Source organism: Heptranchias perlo, chromosome 7 (genome assembly GCF_035084215.1).
Source record: "Heptranchias perlo isolate sHepPer1 chromosome 7, sHepPer1.hap1, whole genome shotgun sequence".
Lineage (NCBI taxonomy): Eukaryota > Metazoa > Chordata > Chondrichthyes > Hexanchiformes > Hexanchidae > Heptranchias > Heptranchias perlo.
This window is the reverse complement of record NC_090331.1, coordinates 2006034-2027765: the sequence shown is the minus strand read 5'-3', so window position 1 is coordinate 2027765 and position 21732 is coordinate 2006034. Positions and strand designations below refer to the sequence as shown.

At 51.8% G+C, this 21732-nt stretch overlaps 2 protein-coding genes across 3 annotated transcripts in view; one reads left to right on the top strand and one right to left on the bottom strand.

Moving 5' to 3' along the window:
• The window catches only part of LOC137323455 (insulin-like growth factor-binding protein 5), a 28816-nt gene extending 17321 nt beyond the window's left edge, over positions 1-11495 (top strand). Inside the window, exons 3-4 of one of the 2 annotated variants that reach the window (XM_067986939.1) lie at positions 3019-3138; positions 8438-11495. In XM_067986939.1, the coding sequence (XP_067843040.1) occupies positions 3019-3138; positions 8438-8440 (123 nt within the window). In that variant the 3' untranslated portion in view covers positions 8441-11495. Of the gene's footprint in view, positions 1-3018; positions 3139-4591; positions 5221-8437 lie in introns of those variants that run through there. The other variant, XM_067986938.1, reaches the window with a different exon arrangement.
• An 8790-nt stretch (positions 11496-20285) lies between these two features.
• LOC137323454 (insulin-like growth factor-binding protein 2) overlaps positions 20286-21732 on the bottom strand; it is a 42322-nt gene continuing 40875 nt past the window's right edge. The window contains 2 exon segments of the mRNA XM_067986937.1: positions 20286-20468; positions 20471-20498. Coding sequence (XP_067843038.1) covers positions 20359-20468; positions 20471-20498 — 138 coding nt within the window. The 3' untranslated portion in view covers positions 20286-20358.

Here is a 21732-nt window from a genome sequence, read left to right as displayed (position 1 = left end):
AACAAACACCACACTGAGGGGGTCACTGCAACGCTCCCTCCGTCTCCGGCCCCTCCGTCTCCGGTCCCTCTGCTTCTCCCTCTGTCTCCGGTCCCTCCGTCTGTCCATCTCTCCATCCCCAATCCCTCCGTTTGTCCATCTCTCCATCCCCAATCCCTCCGTCTGTCTATCTCTCCATCTGTAACCCTTTGCTCATGTCTCTTCCTTTTGTGGGACGGTGTAGAGGGGCTGGGTGGGGTATCACGGGTGATTGTCGGACCGGGGGAGGGGCTGGGTGGGGTATCACGGGTCAGTGTCGGACTGGGGGAGGGGCTGGGTGGGGTATCACGGGTCAGTGTCAGACCGGGGGAGGGGCTGGGTGGGGTATCACGGGTGATTGTCGGACTGGGGGAGGGGCTGGGTGGGGTATCACGGGTCAGTGTCAGACCGGGGGAGGGGCTGGGTGGGGTATCACGGGTGATTGTCAGACCGGGGGAGGGGCTGGGTAGGGTATCACGGGTCAGTGTCGGACTGGGGGAGGGGCTGGGTGGGGTATCACGGGTCAGTGTCGGACTGGGGGAGGGGCTGGGTGGGGTATCACGGGTCAGTGTCGGACCGGGGGAGGGGCTGGGTGGGGTATCACGGGTGATTGTCGGACTGGGGGAGGGGCTGGGTGGGGTATCACGGGTCAGTGTCGGACCGGGGGAGGGGCTGGGTGGGGTATCACGGGTGATTGTCGGACTGGGGGAGGGGCTGGGTGGGGTATCACGGGTCAGTGTCGGACCGGGGGAGGGGCTGGGTGGGGTATCACGGGTCAGTGTCGGACCGGGGGAGGGGCTGGGTGGGGTATCACTGGTCAGTGTCGGACTGGGGGAGGGGCTGGGTGGGGTATCACGGGTCAGTGTCGGACTGGGGGAGGGGCTGGGTGGGGTATCACGGGTCAGTGTCGGACTGGGGGAGGGGCTGGGTGGGGTATCATGGGTCAGTGTCGGACCGGGGGAGGGGCTGGGTGGGGTATCACGGGTCAGTGTCGGACCGGGGGAGGGGCTGGGTGGGGTATCACGGGTCAGTGTCGGACTGGGGGAGGGGCTGGGTGGGGTATCACGGGTCAGTGTCGGACTGGGGGAGGGGCTGGGTGGGGTATCACGGGTCAGTGTCGGACTGGGGGAATGGCTGCCCCACATCCAGTACTGGATGAGCAAAAAATTCCTCCAACTAAATATTGGGAAGCCATTGTCTTCAGTCCCTGTCACAAACTCTGTTCCCGAGTCACCGACTCCATCCCTCTCCCTGGCCACTGTCCGAGGCTGAACCAGACCGTTCCCAACCTTGGCGTCCTATTTGACCCTGAGATGAGCTTCTGACCCCATATCCGCTCCATCACCAAGACCACCTCCTTCCACCTCCGTAACATCGCCCGTCTCCGCCCCCTGCCTCAGCTCATCTGCTGCCGAAACCCTCATCCATTCCTTTGTTACCTCTGGATTCGACTATCCCAATGCTCTCCTGGCCGGCCTCCCATCTTCCACCCTCCATAAACTTGAGCTCATCCAAAACTCTGCTGCCCCGTATCCCAACTCGCACCAAGTCCCGTTCACCCATCACCCCCTGTGCTCGCTGACCTACATCGGCTCCCGGTCCAGGAACGCCTCGATTTTAAAATTCTGATCCTTATTTTCAAATCCCTCCATGGCCCTCGCCCCCCCCTCCCTATCTCTGTAACCTCCTCCAGCCCTACAACCCTCCGAGATCTCTGCGCTCCTCCAATTCCAGCCTCTTGTCCATCCCCGATTTTAATCGCTCCACCATTGGCGGCCGTGCCTTCAGCTGCCTGGACCCTAAGCTCTGGAATTCCCTCCCTAAACCCCTCCACCTCTCTACCCCTCTCTCCTCCTTTAAGACGCTCCTTAAAACCTCCCTCTTTGACCAAGCTTTTGGTCACCTGTCCTAATATCTCCTTAATAAAAGCAGAAAATGCTGGAAATACTCAGCAAGTGAGGCAGCCTCTGTGGGAAAAGAAACAGAGTTAATGTGTCAGGTCGAAGATCTTTTGTCAGAACTGCCAAAAGGCCATCGACCTGAAACATTATCTCTGTTTCTCTCTCCACAGAGGCTGCCTGACCTGCTCAGTATCTCCAGCATTTTCTGCTTTTATTTCAGATTTCCAGCATCTGCAGTATTTTGCTTCTAAGATAAGAACATAAGAAATAGGAGCAGGAGTAGGCCAATCGGCCCCTCGAGCCTGCTCCGCCATTCAATAAGATCATGGCTGATCTGATCCTAACCTCAAATCTAAATTCATGTCCAATTTCCTGCCCGCTCCCCGTAACCCCTAATTCCCTTTACTTCTAGGAAACTGTCTATTTCTGTTTTAAATTTATTTAATGATGTAGCTTCCACAGCTTCCTGGGGCAGCAAATTCCACAGACCTACCACCCTCTGAGTGAAGAAGTTTCTCCTCATCTCAGTTTTGAAAGAGCAGCCCCTTATTCTAAGATTATGCCCCCTAGTTCTAGTTTCACCCATCCTTGGGAACATCCTTACCGCATCCACCCGATCTCCTTATTTGGCTCGATTTCAAATTTTTGTTTGATAGTCGCTCCCGTGAAGCGCCTTGGGACGTCTCGCTACGTTAAAGGTGCTGTTTAAATACAAGTTGTTGTTGTTATTGGAGAAGGGCTGAATGGGGAGTAAATCCAATCGGGAATTCAGGAGAAACTTCTTTCCCCAGAGAGTGGTGAGAATGTGGAACTCGCTCCCACAGGGAGTAGTTGAGGTGAATAGTGTAGATGGATTTAAGGGGAAGCTCGATAAACACATGAGGGAGAAAGGAATAGAAGGATGTGGTGAGAGGGTGAGATGAAGTAGGGAGGGAGGAGGCTCGTGTGGAGCATAAACACCGGGATAGACCAGTTGGGCCGAATGGCCTGTTTCTGTGCTGTAGACTCGATGTCCTGCCTGGAGGTGAGCTGATTGGGGATGGAATGCGGGCGTTTTCTCTCCCGTGAAGGTGTAACTGATTCGCCCCTTGTTCTGCAGGGTCCCTGTCGAAGGCAGATGGAGATCGTGCTGCAGACTCTGAAGAAGGCGGCCTACCTCAGTCCTCACGAGGTTTACATCCCGAACTGTGATCGAAAGGGCCTGTACAAAAGGAAACAGGTGAGCACTGATGCTGCCTCCCTAAAGCCCGCCAGCACTGTCTCTTTCCATAGAATCGCACAACACAGGAGGAGGCCAATCGGCCCGTCGTGCCTGTGCCGGCTCTTTGAAAGAGCTATCCAATTAGTCCCACTCCCCCCCTGCTCTTTCCCTGTAAATTTTCCCCTTCAAATATTTATAAAATTCCCTTTTGAAAGTTATTATTGAATCTGCTTCCACCGCCCTTTCAGGCAGCGCATTCCAGATCAGAACAACTCGCTGCGTAAAAAAATGTTTCCTCATTTATTAAATTGTTGGCTCCTCATCACTGATTTCCCAACCGGAGGAATACTCTATCCCTAGTAACTCTGACTCCTTTAGAATTTTTAAAACCTCTATTAAATCTCCTCTTACCCTTCTGTGCTCCAGTGGACATAGTCTCAGTATCTCCCGTCCCTGCCCATAACACCGCCACCATGTTTAAGGTGTCGTATAAATGCTAATCGTTGTTAGATTCTGTTTATTGGTGGACGACTTCTCCTTTGTCTTGAGTTATTTCACAAACTGACCCTGATCAGGGAGATATTAAGGAACAATCAGCGACTGGTGCACACACTGTGCTGGAGACAAAATTCCCAGAGGCCGCGAGAGAGAGAGTGGGTCCCATCTCCGCATCTCCCCGGTCTCCCCGTTTCCTCAGAGCGGGTCAAGTCTCCCCGTCTCCTTGAACATTGCTACCCGTCTGAGATCAGTGACCCAGCCAGAGGGAGATGGTGGGAAGACTTTACCCCTCTCAGGTGCCCACTGATTGATAATGATTTCCGCCAGAGGGTAGATGAAATCTGGAACTCTCTCCCTCAATAGTCTGAGGATGCTGGAGGTCAATTGGATTTTTTAAGGCTGAGATCGATGGATTTTTGTTGGGTGAGGGTATCGAGGGATACGGAGCAAAGGCGGGAAAATGGGGTTGAGGAACAGATGCTGTAAGGTCTAATAGAATGGTGGAACAGGCTCGAGGGGCTGAATGGCCTCCTCCTGTTCCTGTGTAACAGGCTCGAGGGGCAGAATGGCCTCCTCCTGTCCCTGTGTAACAGGCTCGAGGGGCCGAATGGCCTCCTCCTGTCCCTGTGTAACAGGCTCGAGGGGGTGAATGGCCTCCTCCTGTCCCTGTGTAACAGGCTCGAGGGGCCGAATGGCCTCCTCCTGTCCCTGTGTCACAGGCTCGAGGGGGTGAATGGCCTCCTCCTGTCCCTGTGTAACAGGCTCGAGGGGGTGAATGACCTCCTCCTGTCCCTGTGTAACAGGCTCGAGGGGCCGAATGGCCTCCTCCTGTCCCTGTGTAACAGGCTCGAGGGGCTGAATGGTAGCCCGACCCCCTCCCCCGGACAGGGGCCAGAGGTCAAAGGGTACCATTATTTACCAAGTCGAGATTCCCTGGGGCTAACGCTGAGTTTTGATTGATTTTCTCCTGAAGTGCAAACCTTCGAAAGGGAAACGAAGGGGGATCTGCTGGTGCGTGGACAAGTATGGCCTGAAATTACCCGGCTCAGACTACATGCACCGTGACTTTCCGTGTCACAGCTTCGAGAGCGACTGAGGCCCCTCGACCGTTACACCCTCTTCTACTTTATTGGCTCTTTCCCACAACCAACTGGCCGTCTCCAGAGGTTTTCCCTCCTGAGTTGTTGGCCGACTAAAGACTATAAACCTTTTTGGCCGTGAGTGCATCAAAAATTTCCAACTATAATAATTCAAAAATAAATATGTTATCATTACTTTTTGGGGCACTGGATTGGTTGGACCCGCGTGAGCTGGGGTTTTTTTAGCTTTTCACTCTCTTCAAAAGAAATCTCTTTTGATTGAAATTATTTTTTTTTAAACAAAAGCTGCAAGACGATTTGAAACCTTTGTAACCACGAATTAAGGAGCGTTTTAATGTCCCAAGAAATGCACTTAAACTGAACCTTCCAACCACTGACTCGGCGAAAGGTTTACTGTCCCCCAACGCCTGGATCCCACCGGGCCCTGAGCGCTGTGGCTGGAACGAGGGAAGTGGGGGGGCCGATCCAGTGCTTTGTGTGACCTGCTTCTTGCTTGTCTTCTGACGGGGGGGTAGGGAGGAAGGGAGGGAGGTGGGGCAGCCTGTGACACCCTTCGCTGTGGAAGATAGATGATCCCGTTAGCCCGGGCAATGTGACCCAGCGGGTCTGCAGATTGATACAGCCCATGCGTGTCGGGATGGTTTCCTCAGACCGTGCGCTCTGGAAGGGCCATTGGGGGGTGGGTGGGTGGGTGGGAGGGCAGGGGGTTGGATGCACTTTTTGGTTCAGGCGTGCTGATCTATCACTGGACGGTCTCACAACACCCAGGTCCAAAGCCAAAATACGTCAACTTTCTGTGCTGTGCTGCAGTATCTGATTACCACCAACAGGTGCTGATACATTTCAGTATGAACAACGAGGAGAGGCAATATAAACTAGAGGGTACAATTCTAAAAGGGGTACAGGAACAGAGAGATCTGGGGGTAAATGTACACAAATCACTGAAGGTGGCAGGGCAGGTTGAGAAAGTGGTTAAAAAAGCATACGGGATCCTGGGCTTTATAAATAGAGGCATAGAGTACAAAAGCAAGGAAGTCACGATGAACCTTTATAAAACACTGGTTCGACCACAACTGGAGTATTGTGTCCAGTTCTGGGCACCGCACTTTAGGAAAGATGTGAAGGCCTTAGAGAGGGTGCAGAAGAGATTTACCAGAATGATTCCAGGGATCAGGGACTTTAGTTCGTGGAGAGACTGGAGAAGCTGGGGTTGTTCTCCTTGGAACAGAGAAGGTTGAGAGGAGATTTGATCGAGGTGTTCAAAATCATGAAGGGAGTAGATAGAGAGAAACTGTTCCCATTGGCGGAAGGGTCAAGAACCAGAGGACACAGATTTAAGGTGATTGGCAAAAGAACCAAAGATGACATGAGGAAAAACATTTTTACGCAGCGAGTGGTTATGATCTGGAATGCACTGCCCGAGGGGGTGGTGGAGGCAGATTCAATCATGGCCTTCAAAAGGGAACTGGATGAGTACTTGAAAGGAAAACATTTGCAGGGCTATGGGGAAAGGGCGGGGGAGTGGGACTAGCTGGATTGCTCTTGCATAGAGCCGGCACGCGATGGGCCGAATGGCCTCCTTCCATGCTGTAACCTTTCTATGATTCTATGATCCTAATACCTGATTACTACCACTTGGTGCTGCGGTACCTGATTACTACCACCGGGTGCTGCGGTACCCGATTACTACCACCGGGTGCTGCGGTACCCGATTACTACCACCGGGTGCTGCGGTACCCGATTACTACCACCGGGTGCTGCGGTACCCGATTACTACCACCGGGTGTTGCGGTACCCGATTACTACCACCGGGTGCTGCGGTACCCGATTACTACCACCGGGTGCTGCGGTACCTGATTATTACTACCTGGTGCTGCGGTACCCGATTACTACCACCGGGTGCTGCGGTACCCGATTACTACCACCGGGTGTTGCGGTACCCGATTACTACCACCGGGTGCTGCGGTACCCGATTACTACCACCGGGTGTTGCGGTACCCGATTACTACCACCGGGTGCTGCGGTACCCAATTACTACCACCGGGTGTTGCGGTACCCGATTACTACCACCGGGTGCTGCGGTACCCGATTACTACCACCGGGTGTTGCGGTACCCGATTACTACCACCGGGTGCTGCGGTACCCGATTACTACCACCTGGTGCTGCGGTACCTGATTATTACTACCTGGTGCTGCGGTACCCGATTACTACCACCGGGTGCTGCGGTACCTGATTATTACTACCTGGTGTTGCGGTACCCGATTACTACCACCTGGTGTTGCGGTACCCGATTACTACTACCTGGTGTTGCGGTACCCGATTATTACCACCGGGTGCTGCGGTACCCGATTACTACCACCGGGTGCTGCGGTACCCGATTACTACCACCGGGTGCTGCGGTACCCGATTACTACCACCGGGTGCTGCGGTACCCGATTACTACCACCGGGTGCTGCGGTACCCGATTACTACCACCGGGTGCTGCGGTACCTGATTATTACTACCTGGTGTTGCGGTACCCGATTACTACCACCGGGTGTTGCGGTACCCGATTACTACCACCGGGTGTTGCGGTACCCGATTACTACCACCGGGTGTTGCGGTACCCGATTACTACCACCGGGTGTTGCGGTACCTGATTACTACCACCTGGTGTTGCGGTACCCGATTACTACCACCTGGTGTTGCGGTACCCGATTACTACCACCTGGTGTTGCGGTACCCGATTACTACCACCTGGTGTTGCGGTACCTGATTACTACCACCGGGTGTTGCGGTACCCGATTACTACCACCGGGTGTTGCGGTACCTGATTACTACCACCGGGTGTTGCGGTACCCGATTACTACCACCTGGTGTTGCGGTACCTGATTATTACTACCTGGTGCTGCGGTACCCGATTACTACCACCGGGTGCTGCGGTACCCGATTACTACCACCTGGTGTTGCGGTACCCGATTACTACCACCTGGTGTTGCGGTACCTGATTATTACTACCGGGTGCTGCGGTACCTGATTACTACCACCTGGTGTTGCGGTACCTGATTATTACTACCGGGTGCTGCGGTACCTGATTACTACCACCTGGTGTTGCGGTACCTGATTATTACTACCGGGTGCTGCGGTACCCGACTACTACCACCTGGTGCTGCGGTACCCGATTACTACCACCTGGTTTTGCGGTACCCGATTACTACCACCTGGTGTTGCGGTACCCGATTACTACCACCGGGTGCTGCGGTACCTGATTATTACCACCGGGTGTGGGTGGGTGGGCGGTCGTTACCTTTTTGTTCCCTCCCCTCCTGCCCAGGTTGGAGGGTACAGTCGTACGGGCACCAGATGCCCCCTCCGGTCCTTCGGCCATCTGGCCATCCTTCCAACGCACGGGCATTGGCAGACTATTCGACATGGAGCAGCATCGCGGCCGAGTCCGATGCTCTCTCCTCGCCCTGAACTTTTCCAGCAATGGTCATTAAACTGGGTGAGTCCAACCCCGGCTGATTTTATTTGCTCACTAATCTAGGGCAGGGGTTGATGAGGCCCAATTGCCCCATTCCCACCGTTGGGCCCCCCCCCCCCGGCAGAGGTGGGCTGACTCTGCACAGGCCCCTCGGGGCCCCTTCCTGAACCCAACAGCTCGCTCCTAATCCAGGGGGTTCACTGCAGACACCCAATGACCCATTGAGGAATTTATTTTACTTTATTTTGTTAACAGTAAATGGATCAAACCAGCATTAACGGAAAAGCCTGGGAGACAGACTAACTAAACGGGGTTAATGTGTAATCCAAGTGCATCCGGGGGTAAAGCTGCACGATACACAACGCGTAGAGAAACTCTCCTTACCGACTTTGTGTGGAATTAAAGATGGGCATCTCTTATTATTAATTATTATTATTATTATTACTGTGTTTTGAATTCTTGTAATGCTGTTTATCAGATTATGTAAATGGAATCTTCTCGAGGCTCGCCCACATGCTCTCTCGTCTCTCTCAGAGGTTGGGGGAGAGTCCCCGATGTTTGTCGCTGACTTTCTTCACTACCCAGTCTGTCACCACTCCCTGTTACGTGTCTTCGCCCCCCCACCTCGCTCCTAACTCGCCTGATTTGGGGAAATGTGAAGATTGGATCTCTCCCACCTCCCCCGCCCTCCCAGCTGGCAAACCACATGACTTGCTGGTAAAGTGCTTTCCCGTTGAGTGGAGTGGAGTTGGAATGCCATGGTTCTGGGGATTTCCATCTGGAGTGGGGGTGCTGCTGGTCCCAATGGGGCCTGCTGTGGGGGGGTGGGGAGAGCAGAGGGCGGGGGGAGAGGAGCACAACATAGGAAGGAACATGTGAACAGGAGGAGGCCGTTCAGCCCCTCGAGCCTGTTCCGCCATTCAATGAGATCATGGCTGATCTGTATCTTGACACAAAAGGAGGTCCCTTTTAGTGCTGCATCTGGAACCAGACCATGAAATGCCGACTCCTGCATAGTATCGGAGGGATAGATTCCCCTTCCATTGGTTGATCATTGCCAAACAAGATAGGATTAATGTGAACCAACCAAAGGAACAGGTTAACAGGGATCCATTGCAACCCCATTATGGTCGGACACGGTGCTGTCGTGGTTCTGGTACTGGACCAATGATCCAGAGGAACGCTGAGTTCAAAATCCCACCCTGGGCAATTCAAGAATTTGAATTCAGTTTAAAAAAAACCCAACTGGTTCATTAATGTCCTTTAGGGAAGGAAACCTGCCGTCCTTACCCGGTCTGGGCCTATAGGTAACGCCAGTCCCACACCAACCTGGTTGACTCTTAACTGCCCTCCTGAAGTGGGCAGAGCAAGTCCCTCATTTATAATAAAACGCTATCAGTTGATGAAGGCGGTTCACCATCGTCTTCTCCGGGCAGCTGGGGATTGGTAATAAATATCCAGCCTGGCCAGCGACGCCCACATCCCCAGAATTAATTTTTTTTAAACTATGCACCAGGGGCTACCTGGGGTGACTCCCCTTGACCTGTGACTCTCAGTAGATTTGTTTCTTCCTGTATTCCTCCGGCCTCCTGTTGCGCCCAATAATGGGGAATGTTGACAGACCTGTGAATATTTCCACCAATTGGTGAATCAGTAACAAGGAGGAATAAAGTCAGGATGAGTCAGAAGGAATGGTTTCACTCCGAATTATCGGCAATGGGAACGGGGTGAGTTACAATGTTGGAGAGAGGATCAGACAAACACTGGACAGGGAAAAGTATTCCATGTGTCAGGGAGAGAGCAGGGAAGTGGGATTGTAGTGGGGAAGCTCTGGTTGTAGTTAGGACCCACAGGGACAACAGGACAAATAGCCGCCTTCTATAGCCGAATCTTTATAGTGAAGTATGGGATTGTGACGCTGACGTAGATCCTCCCATTGGTGGGCACTGACCAAACTCACCTACACATCCCCCACCACTTCCCACATCGCTCTCCGACAACGCACCGTGACCCTCAGAGAGATGGCGGAGGGAGGAATTCTCGGATGCCTGGCCTGGGATTGGGATATCTCTGGGACTTCTGGAATGTCTGGTGTGGGATTGGGATATCGCTGGGACTTCTGGTGTGGGATTGGGATATCGCTGGGACTTCTGGTGTGGGATTGGGCTGTCTCCAGGAGAGGCGCCAGTCAGTCCATCCTTCTCTTCCAGCTCTGGAATGTGGGACCCGCTCGATGTGCCATCCCTACATGGAGAGGTGTGTGGATTCACGAATGGTTTATTGATGATGGTGGTTTAGTTATCTGGTACTGTCCAGCACAACACTCTCCTCGACTGCAATCTGATCCTCCAATATTTGTGATTGACTGTCCCTCGACACCACAAGAGTTACTCGAGGATACTGCAATGGTGACAGTCGTTGTTCGGGGAGAGGAGGGGCCTGTCTTTCAGGACCCATTCACCACACCCATCACTCTCATTGAGACCTCCAAGAGGCAGTTAAATGCTGTGATGGTGGACTGTAGGTTTCTATGGTAGGATGAGTGAGATGGGCCAAATGGCCTCCCTGATGCTGGGGGGGTTCAATTGAAATTTTCAGGACTGAGCTTTTTATTGGGTGAGGGTAGCAAGGGATATGGAACAACGCAACAGATCAGCCATGATCTAATTGAATGGCAGAACAGGGTCGTGGGGCTGAATGGCCTCCTCCTGTTCCTATAGAACAGGCTTGAGGCTGAATGGGAGGGGGGAGAAGTGGGTGGATTTGGATGAGCGGTTTATTGAGGGGTCTGGGGGGAATGCGATTGATGGACCGGCAACTGACCACGCACCTCAAAGGATGCTGGGAAAAAGGAAGGCCAATCTCACACCTGACCGGATTTTATTTTTTATTTAGTGTGGGTGAGATCACAGGTCCTTTTCAAATCGTCTCCCCTCCCCCCTCTCCATCACCCACACGCTGTTGAATTTCTTGCCTGTGTAACAGCGATGGGTTAAAGTGGGACTTAGGGAGTCCCCAATCTCAGCAACGCACTGTGTAACCTTTCACCTTTCACCCTCTCCCCACGAGGGATCGCAACCTGTGTAACCCTGAGCGTACCGGGGTCAATTCAATGACGAGAGACTTTCTTTCATGTCTAATCATCAAAGTTTTATCAAATATTCTGTTTAATGTTTTGTACTAAATATTTTTGTTACGTTTCTGATAAGGTGAACACTGTAATGATATTTATTCGACTGTAATTTATCTAATCCTCCATCTTTGTCTTTTGTTATGACAAAGCATTTATTTAATAAAGATATGTACACATCCATGGAAATGAGTCGGCTGGGTTTCCCTGACCTGTGTTTGAAGAACGTGTGAAATTTCAGCGGGAATGTGACTCACCCAGTGTGGGACTGAGCCCCTCACACAGAGCAGGAAAAGCCCAGGAGTTGAGGGATATGGGGAGAAGGTGGGATTGAGGGATATGGGGAGAAGGTGGGTAGGTGGGATTGAGGGATATGGGGAGAAGGTGGGTAGGTGGGATTGAGGGATATGGGGAGAAGGTGGGTAGGTGGGATTGAGGGATATGGGGAGAAGGTGGGCTTGTTGCATCTAATGGTCTTTTCCCGCTCGTAAACATGTTTTGAGATGTAGTTTGGGCCCCACAGTTTGTGACTGACAATGCACCACACAATGAATACACATTTAGTAATATTTAATCAAGAACTATTTAGCAACAAGATTAATCAGTTTCAAACATGTTTGAAAGTTAAAACCCTGCGAGAGTCCCTGGGGTCACAGACACACCATGAAGCAGAACCAAAAACAGCAAATCTTATAACAAAAGCAATTCTCACTCCAGCTCGGAAAGGAACCAGGATTTTGTGTTGACGTGTTATGTACAAATACCCGTCTGGGCTGGATTTGAAACCAGATCCCAAAGGTGAGTTAAAAAGACCAAGACATGGACACAAAGTGAGAGTGAGAGAGAGTGAGAGAGAGTGTGAGGGGGAGGGAGGGAGAATGAGAGTGAGAGAGAGTGTGAGGGGGAGGGAGGGAGAATGAGAGTGAGAGAGAGTGAGGGGGAGGGAGGGAGAATGAGAGTGAGAGAGAGTGAGGGGGAGGGAGGGAGAATGAGAGTGAGGGGGAGGGAGGGAGAATGAGAGTGAGAGTGTGTGAGGGGGAGGGAGGGAGAATGAGAGTGAGAGAGAGTGAGGAGGAGGGAGGGAGAATGAGAGTGAGGGGGAGGGAGGGAGAATGAGAGTGTGAGGGAGTGTGAGGGGGAGGGAGGGAGAATGAGAGTGAGAGGGAGTGTGAGGGGGAGGGAGGGAGAATGAGAGTGAGAGGGAGTGTGAGGGGGAGGGAGGGAGAATGAGAGTGAGAGAGAGTGAGGGGGAGGGAGGATGAGAAAGTGAGGCAGGGAGATGGATTGGGGGAAAGACAGGGAAAGGGAGAGAGAGGGAGAGAGAGAGGGAGAGAGAGACAGGAAAGAGCGAGAGGAAGAGAAGGATAGAGAGAGTCAGAGGGAGAGAAAGAAAAAGAGGTAGAAAAAGCAGAGGCACAGACACACACACTCACACACACACACACAAAGGAGAGAGAGTCACACAAAGAAAACCTTCCAATACAATTATCCCTGGAATGTACAGATACAATAAATGAGCATTAGTTGCACATATCTGATTGTAACCAACCATAGCTTATTATACAGGTTATTTTATAAAAACTGTACACCGGCTTCATTTCTGAATCTTTATCACTTTTAATTTAAAAAATGAAAAGTTGGGGGTGGGGTTATTGAGTGGCAATGGGTTAACATCAGTAGAGATGTTGGGGGGAAGGGTTACTGAGTGAGGTTGTGAAGGAGCTGGATTAACATCGAATTACATACAGCATGGAAACAGGCCATTCGGCCCAACTGGTCTATGTCGGTGTTTATGCTCCACACGAGCCTCCTCCCTCCCTACTCCATCTCACCCAATCAGCATATCCTTCTATTCCTTTCTCCCTCATGTGTTTATCGAGCTTCCCCTTAAATACATCTATGCTAGTCATAGAATCATAGAAAGGTTACAGCACGGAATGAGGCCATTCTGCCAGTCGAGTCCGTGCCGGCTCTATGCAAGAGCAATCCAGCTAGTCCCACTCCCCCACCCCATCCCCGTAGCCCTACAATTTTTTTCCTTTCAAGTACTTGTCCAGTTCCCTTTTGAAGGCCATGATTGAATCTGCCTCCACCACCCCCTCGGGCAGTGCATTCCAGATCATAACCACTCGCTGTGTAAAAAAGTTTTTCCTCATGTCACCTTTGGTTCTTTTGCCAATCACCTTAAATCTATGTCCTCTGGTTCTTGACCCTTCCGCCAATGGGAACAGTTTCTCTCTATCTACTCTGTTTAGACCCTTCATGATTTAATCCACCCTCGTCCAAGTGACTGTTAATTCTGTCCCGGATTATCGTTTCTAAAAGTTTCCCCACCACTGAGGTTAAACTGACTGGCCTGTAGTTGCTGGGTTTATCCTTACACCCTTTTTTGAACAAGGGTGTAACATTTGCAATTCTCCAGACCTCTGACACCACCCCTGTATCTACAGATGTTTGGAAGATTATGGCCAGTACCTCCGCAATTTCCACCTTTCCCTCAGCAACCTAGGATGCATCCCATCCGGACCGGGTGACTTATCTACTTTAAGTACAGCCAGACTTTCTAGTACCTCCTCTTTATCAATTTTTAGCCCATCCAGTATCTCAACTACCTCCTCTTTTACTGATACTCTAGCAGCATCTTCTTCCTGGGTAAAGACAGATGCAAAGTGCTCATTTAGTACCTCGACCATCCCCTCTGCCCCCATGAGTAGATCTCCTTTATGGTCCCTAATCGGCCCCACCCCTCCTCTTACTACCCGTTTACTGTTTACATGTCTATAGAAGACTTTTGTATTCCCTTTTATGTTGGTCGCCAGTCTATTCTCATACTCTCTCTTTGCCCCTCTTATTTCCTTTTTCACTTCTCCTCTGAACTTTCTATATTCAGCCTGGTTCTCACTTGTGTTATCAACCTGACATCTGTCATACGCCCCTTTTTTCCATTCCATCTTACTCACTATCTCTTTCATCATCCAGGGAGCTCTGGCTTTAGTTGCCCCTTTCCCCCTCGTGGGAATGTCCCTAGACTGTACCCGAACCATCTCCTCTTTAAAGGCCGCCCATTGTTCAATTATAGTTTTGCCTGCCAATCTTTGATTCCAATTTACCCGGGCCAGATCTGTTCTCATCCCATTGAAATTGGCCCTCCTCCAATTGAGTATTTTTATTTTAGAGTGGTCCGTGTCCTTTTCCATAGTTATTCTAAACCTTATGATACTATGATCACTGTTCCCTAAATGCTCCCCCACTGACACTTGCTCCACTTGGCCCACCTCATTCCCTAGAACCAAGTCCAGCAATGCCTCCTTCCTCATTGTGCCAGAAACGTACTAGTTAAGAAAGTTCTCCTGAACACACTTCAGAAATTCCTCCCCTTCTGTGCCCCTTATATTATTATTGTTATCCCAGTCTATATTAGGATAGTTGAAGTCCCCGGTTATCATTACTCTCTGGCTTTTGCACCTCTCTGTGATTTCCCTGCAAATTTGCTCCTCTATCTCCTTCCCACTAGTTGGTGGCCTGTAGAATACACCCAGTAGTGTAACGGCACCTCGATTGTTTCTTAACTCTAACCAAATAGATTCTGTCCTTGACCCCTCCAGGACATCCTCTCTCTCCTTCATCAATACTGCCACCTCCCTCCTTTCTTTCCTTCCCTATCTTTCCTGAACACCTTGTATCCAGGAATATTTAGTACCCAATCCTGCCCTTTTTTGAGCCAGGTCTCCGTTATCGCCACAACATCATATTCCCATGTGGCTATTTGCTCCTGCACCTTACCATGCTTCGTGAATTTACACACTTGCACTGTAAACCAATCTTAGATCTTCTTGTACTCTCTCTCAGTCTGATCCCACCTAATACTGTACTATTTCTTACTCCAATGCTAACTGTCTCTCCCAATCCTTTGTGTCAGCTACAAATTTTGAAATTGTGCCCTGTACACCCAAGTCCAAGTTATTAATATATATCAAGAAAAGCAGTGGTCCCAGCACTGACCCCTGGGGAACACCACTGTACACCTCCCTCCAGTCCGAAAAACAACCGTTCACCACTACTCTCTGTTTCCTGTCATTTAGTTTTTGTTTAGTGAACCTTGGTTTGTCTTTTTTTATGTCCTTATTAACCTGTGTCGCTACTTTTAGTGATTTGTGTATCTGTTCCCCCAGATCCCTCTGCTCCTCGACCCCATTCAGACTCTTATTATTCAAGCAGTGTGAGACCTCCTTATTCTTCCAAACAAAATGCAGCACCTCACACTTATCTATATTGAAATTCATTTGCCAATTACACGCCCTTTCTGCACATTTATTAATGTCTTCCTGTATTTTGTCACAGTCCTTCTCAGTATTAACCACACCCCCCAATTTGGTGTCGTCCGCAAATTTTGAAATTGTATTTCTGATTCCAGAGTCCAAATTGTTTATGTAAATTGTGAACAACAGTGGTCCCAGCACCAATCCCTGTGGAACACCAATTCCCACCTTTTGCCAGTCTGAGTAACTACCCTTAACCCCTACTCCCTGTTTTCTGTTTTGTAACCAGCTTGCTATAAGAACATAAGAAATAGGAGCAGGAGTGGGCCATTCGGCCCCTCGAGCCTGCTCCGCCATTCAATCAGATCATGGCTGATCTTCAACCTCAACTCCATTTTCCTGCACCATCCCCATATCCCTTGATGCCTTTAATATCTAGAAATCTATCGATCTCTGTTTTGAATGTACTCAATGACTGAGCCTCCACAGCCCTCTGGGGTAGAGAATTCCAAAGATTCACCACCCTCTGAGTGAAGAAATTTCTCCTCATCTCAGTCCTAAATGTCCGACCTGTTATTCTGAGACTGTGACCCCTGGTTCTAGATTCCCCAGCCAGGGGAAACATCCTCCCTGCATCTACCCTGTCGAGCCCTGTAAGAATTTTGTATGTTTCTATGAGATCACCTCTCATTCTAAACTCTAGTGAATACAGGCCTCGTCTACTCAATCTCTCCTCGTACGACAATCCCACCATCCCAGGAATCAGTCTGGTGAACCTTCGCTGCACTCCCTCTATGGCAAGTATATCCTTTCTTAGGTAACTGTCTGCTACCTGTCCCCTGACTCCACATACTCTGGCCTTAGTCATGAGTCTACCATGCGGTATCTTAACATCAGTAGAGACACAGTCAGTAACACAGGGTAGAGTGAATGTATTTGCAGTCCAGCCAGAGAGCTCTGATCTATATTCAGTTATAGATTGAATCCGTTCCACAATTTGTCACTGATCCCCAAGACTTTTGAGTGATGGAATCTGTTGTGTATTTTATACCAATGTGTTTATTTGGGTTGGACAATGTGAAGTATTGTCAGTGGGAATGTGCCAGATTGAAATGGCTGAAGACAGCATCACAAACAGCAGGCCCAACACACCGGAGCTATTTTAATCACAAGTATACTCTGCACCCTTCACTAAGCATTTACGTTTATTAAGCAGGACCTGTTACTAGCAGGCTCAGTGACTCCTCTCCCCCAGTGATTTTACATCCACAGGTTTCGGCTGTGGATCGGGGCAGCACTCTCGCCTCTGAGTTAGAAGGTCACGGGTTCAAATCCCACTCCAGAGAGTTGAGCACATAATCCAGACTGAGGGTAGTGCCGCACTGTCAGAGGGTCAGTACTGAGGGAGTGCTGCACTGTCGGAGGGTCAGTACTGAGGGAGTGCTGCACTGTCGAGGGTCAGTACTGAGGGAGTGCTGCACTGTCAGAGGGTCAGTACTGAGGGAGTGCTGCACTGTCAGAGGGTCAGTACTGAGGGAGTGCTGCACTGTCAGAGGGTCAGTACTGAGGGAGTGCCGCACTGTCAGAGGGTCAGTACTGAGGGAGTGCTGCACTGTCAGAGGGTCAGTACTGAGGGAGTGCTGCACTGTCGGAGGGTCAGTACTGAGGGAGCGCTGCACTGTCAGAGGGTCAGTACTGAGGGAGCGCTGCACTGTCGGAAGTGCTGCCTTTTAGACAAGATAGGAATATAGGAACAGGAGTAGGCCATTCAGCCCCTCGTGCCTGCTCCACCATTTGATAAGATCATGGCTGATCTGTGATCTAACTCCATATACCTGCCTTTGGCCCATATCCCTTAATACCTTTGGTTGCCAAAAAGCTATCTATCTCAGATTTAAATTTAGCAATTGAGCTAGTATCAATTGCCGTTTGCGGAAGAGAGTTCCAAACTTCCACCACCCTTTGTGTGTAGAAATGTTTTCTAATCTCACTCCTGAAAGGTCTGGCTCTAATTTTTAGACTGTGCCCCCTACTCCTAGAATCCCCAACCAGCGGAAATAGTTTCTCTCTATCCACCCTATCCGTTCCCCTTAATGTCTTATAAGAACATAAGAAATAGGAGCAGAGTAGGCCAATCGGCCCCTCGAGCCTGCTCCGTCATTCAATAAGATCATGGCTGATCTGATCCTAACCTCAAATCTAAATTCATGTCCAATTTCCTGCCCGCTCCCCGTAACCCCTAATTCCCTTTACTTCTAGGAAACTGTCTATTTCTGCTTTGAATTTATTCAATGATGTAGCTTCGATCAGATCACCCCTTAACCTTCGAAACTCCAGAGAATACAACCCCAATTTGTGTAATCTCTCCTCGTAACTTAACCCTTGAAGTCCGGGTATCATTCTAGTAAACCTACGCTGCACTCCCTCCAAGGCCAATAAGTCCTTCCGAAGGTGCGGTGCCCAGAACTGCTCACAGTACTCCAGGTGCGGTCTAACCAGGGTTTTGTATAGCTGCAGCATAACTTCTGCCCCCTTGTACTCTGGTCCTCTCGATATAAAGGCCAGCATTCCGTTAGCCTTATTGATTATTTTTTGCACCTGTTCATGACACTTCAATGATCTATGTACCTGAACCCCTAAGTCCCTCTGGACATCCACTGTTTTTAACTTTTTACCATTTAGAAAGTACCCTGTTCTATCCTTTTTTGATCCAAAGTGGATGAGCTCACATTTGTCTACATTGAATTCCATTTGCCACAGTTTTGCCCCATTCACCTAATCTGTCAATATCGCTTTGTAATTTTATGTTTCCATCTACACTGCTTACAATGCCACCAATCTTTGTGTCATCGGCAAACTTAGATATGAGACTTTCTATTCCTTCATCTAAGTTGTTAATAATATTGTGAATAATTGAGGCCCCAAGACAGATCCCTGTGGGACTCCACTAGTCACATCCTGCCAATGTGAGTACCTTCCCATTATCCCTACTCTCTGTCGCCTTTCGCTCAGCCAACTTCCTAACCAAGTCCGTACTTTTCCCTTGATTCAATGGGCTTCTATCTTAGCTAACAGTCTCTTATGTGGGACCTTATCAAATGCCTTCTGGAAGTCCATATAAATAACATCCATTGACATTCAGTCCACTACTTTAGTCATCTCTGCAAAAAATTCAATCAGGTTTGTCAGGCACGACCTACCTTTCACAAATCCATGCTGGCTCTCTCTGATTAACTGAAAATTCTCGAGGTGTTCAGTCACCCTATCCTTAATTATAGACTCCAGCATTTTCCCACAACAGATGTTAGGCTAACTGGTCTATAATTCCCCCCGGTTTCCCTCTCTCTCCTTTCTTAAAAAGATGTTAAACTGAGGCTGTTCGCACTCTCAGGTGGGTGTAAAAGATCCCATGGATACTATTTTGATGAAGAGTAGGGGAGTTCCCCCCCCGGTGTCCTGGGCCAATATTTATCCTTCAACCAACCTCACTAAAAACAGATTATCTGGTCATTTATCTCATTGCTGCTTGTGGGATCTTGCTGTGTGCAAATTGGCTGCCGCACTTTCTACGCTTTGGATGTCCGGAGGTTATGAAAGGCTCTGTGTATATACAAGTTCTTTCTTTCACGAGGGGTCAAGGATCAAAAATTGACATGTGCGTCTGAATCCAATCAGAATCATTCCTGGTCTGTAAGGACACAGGCTTTCTGTATGTTTTTTTCAGTAAGTGATCCAGAGTTTGCAATCTGTCATTTGTATAACTAGCTGAACGCCTTTCACTGCCACTGAATCATACATCACAGAAGGAGGCCATTTGGGCCCATCGTGCCTGTGCCGGCCCTTTGAAAGATCTATCCAATTAGTCCCACTCCCCTGCTCGTTCCCCATATCCCTGCAAATTTTCCTTTTCAAGTATTTATCCAATTCCCTTTTGAAAGTTATTACTGAATCTGCTTCCACCGCCCTTTCAGGCAGCGCATTCCAGATCATCACAACTCGCTGCGTAAAAAAATTCTCCTCATCTCCCTCTGGTTCCTTTTGCCGATCACCTTAAATCTGTGTCCTCTGGTTACCGACCCTCCTGCCACTGGAAACAGTTTCTCCTTATTTACTCTATCAAAACCCTTCATGATTTTGAAACACCTCGATCAAATCTCCCCTTAACCTTCTCTGCTCTAAGGAGAACAATTCCCAGCTTCTCCAGTCTCTCCACATAAACTGAAGTCCCTCATCCCTGGTACTATTCCAGTAAATCTCCTCTGCACCCTCTCTAAAGCCTTCACATCCCTTCCTAAAGTGCGGTGCCGCAGAACTGGACAAAACTGCGCTGTGTATCAGCCCAGGAGAGAGCAGGCAGAGCACTGGGTGGGACAGAAGAGAAGTCCATCTCCGAGGGGGACAGTGTCTACAAACACAGATGGCACCAGTTAAATGAACGCACCACAGATTGGCCTCAAAGTGGGGGGGGAGGGGAGCTGAATGAGATGGATGTTGGGAGGGGGTGGGGGAGACGGAGAAGGTGCTTCTATTGAATCAACAGGTGTGAGTGAACTGAGCTGACCCCTCCCCGCCTCTCGACCACCTTACGGAATCGTGCACAGCTCGTATATTCGGACATTACATCGGCTTCTCCGGCCTTCCCCTCCCCCGCCACCTCCCCAACCATCCCATCCCGTCCCCCTCCCCGACCCCCCTCGCACTGCCCGCTCCCCCCTTCCATCCCCCTCCCTCCCCTCCCCTCAACCCCTCCCCCACAGCTGGTTTAGGCTGTCGGCAGTGGATGTGAATCAATATTCTGCTCCGGGTCGGGACAAGCAGCGATGGCATTCAGGGTCCCCTCGCACGGTGGGGGATCCGGGGATCAGCTTCCCGGTGTGGGGATTAACGCACCAGCACTCCCTCGCTGTCCACTCAGAGAGGTCTTGCACTGCGAAAGGGACGGAACAAAGAACAGGGCAAGCAGGTCAGCGGTAGAGACACATGGCAGTGGCTTGTGAGGCCCCTCCCCGCTCCCCTCCCCTCCCCCCTCTCCCCACCCCTCCCCGCTCCGCTCCCCTCCCCCCCTCTCCCACCCCTCCCCGCTCCGCTCCCCTCCCCCCCTCTCCCCACCCCTCCCGCTCCCCTCCCCCTCCCCTCCCCCCGCTCCGCACCCCTCCCCCCCTCTCCCCTCCCCTCCCCCCCTCTCCCACCCTCCCCCCCTCTCCCCTCCCCTCCCCCCGCTCCGCACCCCCTCCCCCCCTCTCCCCTCCCCCCGCTCCCCTCCCCTCCCCTCTCCACTCCTCCCCCCTCCCCCCTCCCCTCCCCTCCCCCCTCCCCACCCCTCCCCACTCCCCTCCCCCCCACCCCACCCCTCCCCTCCCCCCCTCCCCCCTCTCCCCACCCCTCCCCGCTCCGCTCTCCCCACCCCTCCCCGCTCCGCTCCCCCCCACCCTCCCCGCTCCGCTCCCCCCACCCCTCCCCGTCCGCTCCCCCCCACCCCTCCCCGCTCCGCTCCCCCCACCCTCTCCCCGCTCCGCTCCCCTCCCCCCCTCTCCCCACCCCTCCCCCGCTCCGCTCCCCTCCCCCCGCTCCGCTCCCCTCCCCCCCGCTCCGCTCCCCTCCCCCCCCGCTCCGCTCCCCTCCCCCCCTCTCCCCCACCCCTCCCCGCTCCGCTCCCCTCCCCACCCCCCCTCTCCCCACCCCTCCCCGCTCCCTCCCCCCCCACCTCCCCTCCCCCCCACCCCACCCCTCCCCTCGCCCCTCCCCCTCTCCCCACCCCTCCCCGCTCCGCTCTCCCCACCCCTCCCCGCTCCGCTCCCCCCACCCCTCCCCCGCTCCGCCTCCCCCCTCTCCCCACCCCTCCCCGCTCCCCCCTCTCCCCACCCCCCTCCCGCTCCGCTCCCCTCCCCCCCTCTCCCCGCTCCGCTCCCCTCCCCCCTCTCCCCACCCCTCCCCGCTCCGCTCCCCTCCCCCCCGCTCCGCTCCCCTCCCCCGCTCCGCTCCCCTCCCCCCCTCTCCCCACCCCTCCCCACTCCGCTCCCCTCCCCGCTCCGCTCCGCTCCCCTCCCCGCTCCCCCTCCCCCCCTCTCCCCACCCCTCCCCCCTCTCCCCACCCCTCCCCCCCCCTCTCCCCACCCCTCCCCCCCTCTCCCCACCCCTCCCCGCTCCGCTCCCCTCCCCCC